Raw genomic sequence first — 6886 nt, forward strand, 5'->3', positions numbered from 1 at the left:
CGTGGGGGATGAAGGAGCAATATGAAACTGTTGCCGGAGGCTGTAATTGTTTGGGTTTGAAGACGCAGTCAACTTCAGAAAAAGCCCCTGTAGTTGTGAGAGTGCTGCTAGTGCTTTGCTTCCCCTGGCAGTGTGGTGGGGTTGTAAAATACTAGACCTGCCTCCGGGTGCTCCGGAGTATCTGGCGCTTGGTTTGGGGGAAGTGGGATACGCTGGGACACTTATCGCAGGCTGAGGGGTTCCAGGTAGTAAGTGCACTTACTCCTTGGGAAAAGGAAGTGTAGTGTGTTCTCACTCCAGCTCTGTTGTCATCCTTCCCCTGGGTCTCCCTGTGCTCTGGCATTCCGGGTGCTCATTTAAATGGGTGTCTGCTGTCGGGTGGGATTGTGACGGATGGCATCCTTGAACTTCATAGAGCCTGTTGCCAAACCTGTGGGGATGTTGGTAACCTCCCTGCTGGGTTCTGCTGCTGCTCTCCACAGCTGGGGATGAGGGAAAGGTCATCTCGAGTGAGGTGTTCTCCATGGATCACTGATCCTGTCTGCAGATGAGCCAGGGAGGAAACGTGCCCAGGGTGAGTCCCGCAGAAACCCTAACGAAGGAGGTAGGCGGCAGCTCTGATCCTGTTTCCCATCACCCCCACCCCTTTTATCCTTCCACTCCCACCCCTTTTATCCTTCCCCTCCACTGCAGAGCATGGGGGGGTGGGTTAACACGGAAGGGCCTTGCCAGGTTTGCGGGAACCACCTGGAAACAGGGCGGAGGCCACCGGCCTTCCCGGCACATCCCAACTGTGTGTGGTGCCGAACGCTTCACTGGGCTCGTTCCTTCGGTGACCGTATGCATCCGTCCCTCCTTGGCCGCTGAGCTTGGAATGGCACCTGTGGGAGGGGATTTGGGCCGCCTGGAGCCCAACGGGAATTAAACTTGCTGGTTTAAGAAACAGATAGGTATATGCACACCTAAACCAGTGTAAAGCTGAGCAGATCTCGAAGATGCTCGCATGCGCCCCGCGAAATAACGAGCAGGTCGGCTGCCAGCTCCTTCTGCACCGCAGCCGGCCTTCTGCTGCGCAGAGTCCTCTAGGGATTCAGCGGGATGGGAGATGTATGGAGTCGGGAAGCGGCTGACAGCGTGTCTGCCTCGTCCCCCCGATGCGACCTTCCCCGTGGCTCCTCCTTCCCGTTGGGCTACCCAGGGGGCCCCGTTAAGAAAGGCTATTCCGTGAAGGGGAAAAACAGTGGAAGTCAAACGAGAAGTGTGGAAAATGTCTTCACGTTCCCTGGTTTGCTTTGTCCGTGCGTAATAGTCCGTCTGCTGCAGTAGTGTTGTTAAGTGGAGACGCTCGTTAGGCAGGAAAAAAAAGGAAAACCACAAAATGCTGATGTTCTGTTCTTTGCTTTTCTCAGTAAAGAGCTGTGTGGTGGTCATTCCCGTGATTCTTCTTTTTTTGTCAGACTCCTTCCTTCCTGTTTCTCATTCCAGCTGCCGATCATCAGTTTCCCAGGCTGGGTGTCTGTGTCCAGCCCGGCTTTAACAGAAGGTTAAAGCTTCAGGTATGCTGCAAGCAAGGGGCAGCATGTCTGGTTCGATGCAGCATTTGTCTTTTCCTGGTGAAATTGTTGACTCTTCCCCCCATTGTTCCAGTCGGTGTCGCTCCACAGGCGCAGGAGCCAGCATGGGGTAGGCAGCAAGAGGAAAATCCGGAGCGAGGGATACACACAGCGATACACACGGCTCTCTCTGTGACCTCTCTTGCTCCCTAAAGCCAAAACTCCACCTGTGTGCCGCTAAGGAGCTGCCTCCATCCGCCAGCGCTGGCACCAGAGGCTGCCTGTCCCTGTTCCCTCTGCTTTCTCCGCTGTCCCACCCTGTAGGAACAACAGTAAAATCCCCTACGCCGAAATCCCCAAGGGCATCAGAAGGGATGGCTCCCACGGAGCCTTCGACCCCATTTCGCTCAGCCCCTGAATGGGCGGGGATGCGCTAGATGGACCAGGAAAAATGCCTGGCTGGAGGGCACGGGCATCCCTGACAAAGTGGTTCATCTCCTGGGCTGACCCGTGTGCCGAAGTGGCCCCTTGGGTCTGGACCTACGGAACTGACCCGCCGGGGGTTTGTTGCTGAAGTAGGGAAGGAAGAGCCATGCTCCCTCTGCCCCTCCGTGTGCCGCGCTGCCGGGAAAGCTCGTAGTCCCGGCTGTTTGCTTCCACAGCAGCGTCAGCTGGCACAGGGCTCCCAGGAGGAAAACCCACCCCCGAAACAGAGCAGCTTGTCTTTTCCCGTTCTGTTCTGCAGTGTCTGTCCTCGGAGCGATAAGGAAACGGGAGCAGCTGCCTGGCAGCCCCCAGGAGAGACGGCAGGGCTGGTGCCCTCCTGCTGCCAGCACATCCCGTGAGTAGCCTGCCCGTTCCCAGGAGGCGCTGCAGGTGATGTCTGCCCCTCTCCCACGATCTGGGGCGCCTTCCGAACCCTCAAACTTACTAACAGCTCACCCGTTACCATGGAGCCTTTACTGATGGAAGCCAGATCGTTCTGGTCCCTCGGTCGGTGCCGGCTCATGCCCATCCCCAACCACAATCCTCTCCATGGCACTCCCCACCTCAGATGGGCCTGCAGGACTCCAGGAAAGCCGATCGGGGTTGGGATTGAGCTTTCTTCCCAAACCTATGGAGCTGAGCATTTGTGCACCCCCACCCCCCATCTGCAGTGCATGTGACAGGCAGCTCAGGAGCAGATTTAAGGTCTGTTCCGCCAGAGATGCGCTTCCAGGGAGTGGAGGAGTGGGGATACGTCTGTCCCGAGCGTTTACCCTTAGCGCTCATCAGGCAGCCAATCGATGTAACATAATCCAGAACAAAACTCGAGGTGTTTTAGTACCTGTAGCCAGACTGGCCCAATTGATGACCGGAAAAACATCCCAGAAATCGCGTGTTCCCTCCGGCTGGAGAGCAGAGTCTGCACAAGGTGAACGAGGGGGACACGGGGCTGGTGGGACAGCGGTAGGGTGGCAGGGGGCAGGGCAGATGGGGTGTTGGTCGTCATCATCACGCGGCTGAGAGCACGGCTAAGTGGAAGGAAAGCACATGGGAATTTTCCATCTCGCCAGTGATGGTGGAAGAGGAAGCAGCGGATGGAACCTGCTCAGAAACACGGGCAGGTCCCTGAAAACACCCAAGGTTTGGAAGGTTTGCTGCCTGAGGAGGTGGGTGACTCCCTGTTGAGAGATGCAGCGTTCCAGGAATTCCACCTCTGATAGTCCTTTGGAGACAAATGATGACAGCGTACCTGGAAGCACAAGCTGCATGCAAGGATCACGGGGTCCTTTAAATGAGACCTCTGCTCCCTCCCTCCCCACACCATCCCCAGGGCGCGGGGCACAACCAGTCATCCGTAGCCTTTGTGCCTCTTCAGGGGGAGATGCCACCGACACTGAAACCTCCCGCTGCAAGCCAGCTGCCCAGCCCCAGAAAGGGGAAGGTTCCCATCCTGCCGCGCAGCCTGGGCTTGCAGCACAAACCTTGGACCAGCCACATGCAGTGTGCCAGGAGTCCCCAGTGGTGCCGGGGGCTTGGACGTTTCATCGTGGCAGAAAGGAACTGACGCCCTTCTCATTCCCATTTCTGCCAGGAACGCAGCAGCAGAGACCTCAACGGTTTCCTTACACGTTCATCCCGATTGCTGCCTCTTCCCAGGCATGAGACACGTTTTGAGGGCGCACAACTGAAGGAAGGACCTTGTTTATGTTCCTGTCTCCCGCCTTGAGCTCAGTGGCTCGGCTTAAGCATCTCCGTTCTGCCCGAGGCATTAAAACCCTGGGTACCAAACGCCCCTGCAGGAACCAGGCACTACCCCTGCCTTCCTCCTCCGCTGCAGGCATGCGATCACGCACCTGGTAACACAAGGAACTTCAAACACCCAGCTCAGGAAGGAGCAATGAAGAGCGCCAGAGGTACAGCAACATCCAATCTTACTTTAATAAAATGCATTTCAAAAGAAAAACCTGCACAAGATTTATGAGCAACAGACGCCCCCCCCCCGAGGCTGGAGAAAGACCCGTTTCTGCTCCATCCATCCTCCAACCCAACCCCGCAAAACGCACGATGTCCAAGTCAACTTCCTATCGTTGGCGTCACCCTACCAAAGTTACAGGGCTTCTCCCTTCTTTCTCCCCACTTTTTTATACTAGGAGGGAAAGAAATAAGGGGAAAAAAAAGAAAATTTAAGAAAAAAATCCCAAAGCGAGGCAACAAGAGGAAAGGTGTGTAAACAGTTGGCCAGTAATTCGTACGGCTGCCCACACCAGTTTGCTAGCCGGAGCGCATCTGTTCTAACAGGTAGTGTCACCCATCGACACCAGCAGACAAACCAGCCAGACTTGAGGAAAACTTGGCCAGAAGTTCAATTTTCCGCGTACAGCGTTAAGACTTCGCTATAAACGGCTTCTATCCGACGTGTCCAGGAAAACGCCAGCCGCCATCGGTACTTTGCGTCACCTACAAGGACTGAAGGCCACCTCTCTCACGTCACACATACACAGCCGTGTTCAGTGACGCACGCAGCTTTCACCGTCGAGCGCACGCGCGTTCGGACCACACGCACCGTGGTGGTGCGCAGGCGGGCACGGTAACCCTGTATAAAACGGTCCTTCCTCTCCGCCGAGCCTACACCGCACAGGGAGGAGTACTCGGCCTTGTCCCTTACCACGATGCCCGATAAGGGAATGCCTCAGTCACCATTTCCCCCAAGTCAGGCCCGCGGGAACGTGCTCCTCCAAAACCAGCGCTGCTCCAGAGGGCTGCCGACTCCGCCAGCAGCTGTGAGAAAGAGCGACCCTTAGGGGTTTGCGGTGAGATTCACGTTCATAGTAAAAGGGACGCTCCTTTCTGCCAGTTTGCGAACCCAGCCCGCCGCCCAGGACCGAGTCCTCGCAAGCCACCGGCACGCACCGACAGCTTTGGCTCCCTGTGCAATCCGGGATTTCAGGTTACTCCAAACCCCCCGGTGCCTCCCGTGCCCCGGCTGGAGTGACACAGGTACAGTCAGTGCGTGGGCAGCGAGTAGGCGGTCCCCCGGTACCGAAAGGAGCGTGCGGGACTCCTAACCCTCAGCTGTGCGGTTCCTGCAGGTCCTTCAGCAGCAGAAGGCGACGGCGTCTTCTTTTTGTCGCTCTGGTTGTGCACGAAGGGAGAAGGTCCAGCCGTACGTCGTCAGGTCGCGGAGTGGCTTCACGTTTTGGCCAGGCACAGGAGGGTGTGACAGCCCGCTCAGGCACAGGGGCTCTGTGCTTACTTGGGGCTGTTGACTTGTGATCACTCAGCCACGAGCATCAGTCCGTGAGCTGGGAATCCTGGGACTGCTCACCAGAAGACGCACAAGGAGCCAAGCGTCATCGAAAGCCAAACCATCTGCGCATCAGGTACAGGATCGGCTCTTAAGCACCAGGCCCCCAGAAGTTATTGACTTGCCTGGCCGAGCGAGCAGAGGGGCTGTACGGACCCGTCACCTGGAGATGGCAGCCCTACTTGGTACTCCTTGTGCCAGCAGCAAGAGCGCAACGAAAGCTCCTGTTTCTCAGGGACTAAACTCCCGTCAAGGTCAAAGGGAGCAAACCTGGAGCGTGCTCTTACTGTAACTATTTTCCAGTTGAGGGAAGAAAACGTACCCGTGTTTCCGTACCCACGTGCGGCACAAGCAGCGCTCAGGTTATAACACCTCCCTCTCGCTGCCGCCATCGGCTGTTTCCCACAGCCCCGCTGCTGGCAAAACCAGGGGAGCCAGGATGCCGCCCACACAGGCAGAGTCAAAAAACAACTCCAGTCCAGGTCCTTCACTCCTGAGATGCATCGCGTTAAGTAACGACTCCCTCTTTCCCAGGGCACCCGGCAAAGCCCCCGCCGTGACTCGGCCAAGGTGGGTGCTCAGTCACAGCGCCTTCCGTCACCGCGCCCTTCTGCCGTGCATCAGAACCAACGTGGAAAAGATGGGGGTCACCATTTTTGGTAAAGGCATTGCCCTGCCTCTTCTCTGCACCCTCTTTTCCTGGTCATTTCCCTTGGGTGAGGGCATTTTTTCCTGCGGGGTCTCTAGGAGAGTGCTCGGCACACCGGGGTCGCTTAAGGAACCGCTGTCGGTAGCCTGCCACAGCGCAATTAACCGGACAGTAAATAAAGAGAAAGACATACAGGTTTGAAATGTAGGTTTCCATTAAAAGCATTACAAAGACGACTTCTCTCATTTCCAAGACAAAGAAAAAAACCCACTTCTACTAAAAAAAAAAATAAAATAAACCCAACAACAACAAAAATTTAAAAATCACCCCTTTGCAAGTAACTTTAATGAGGAAAGGTGCAGGGAAGGGAGGGGGAGAGGACTTGGAGGACTAGCAAGTGTTCCAAAGGGCGGACGTGCCCTCCATCTCCGTCATTATCCGGTGGCACCTTCTTCTCCCACAGTCAGGTCAGAGAGCCAGAGTCTCCTCACGTGGAGGATTTCACCACCTGCTCGTAAGGGGGAGGTGGTGTGTTGCAGTAGGAAGGCGGGGGTGGATAAACCGGGTTTCCTTGCGGGGAATTGGGCTGGACGTGGAAAGCCATAGCCATGGGATTCATCACGGGTCCGCCCGGGTCTGTGTAATACGGCATTCCAGGTTGTTGTGAGCCTGAGGGAGAGAAAAGGTATCAACAGGAGCAGGGGATTGAGCTCTTCCAGGGCCTGTGCACCCGGACAGGTTTTCTCCAAGTGTTTATCAGAGCAGAGACAAGGAGCCACCTTTCCCCCGTTTCAGAGAAAACCCCAGGCTGGCAGACCTCTGTTCACTTCTTGAAATTTCACCAAAAAGTTTCAGTTTTGCATGGAATGGAAGTGTTTTGGGCTGTATCCAGAG

At 56.0% G+C, this 6886-nt stretch overlaps 1 protein-coding gene across 1 annotated transcript; it reads right to left on the bottom strand.

Annotated features, from left to right (window-relative positions):
• Nucleotides 1–6186: 6186 nt before the first annotated feature.
• Nucleotides 6187–6665, bottom strand: VOPP1 (vesicular, overexpressed in cancer, prosurvival protein 1; the record flags this gene model as incomplete). Its single annotated transcript, XM_010150337.1, has 1 exon — nt 6187–6665. A coding segment is annotated over one exon (186 nt), but the record flags the coding sequence as incomplete, so codon positions are not given.
• Between the last annotated feature and the right edge of the window lie 221 nt (nt 6666–6886).

This window comes from Eurypyga helias, unplaced genomic scaffold, assembly GCF_000690775.1.
Source record: "Eurypyga helias isolate BGI_N326 unplaced genomic scaffold, ASM69077v1 scaffold37064, whole genome shotgun sequence".
Taxonomy (NCBI): domain Eukaryota; kingdom Metazoa; phylum Chordata; class Aves; order Eurypygiformes; family Eurypygidae; genus Eurypyga; species Eurypyga helias.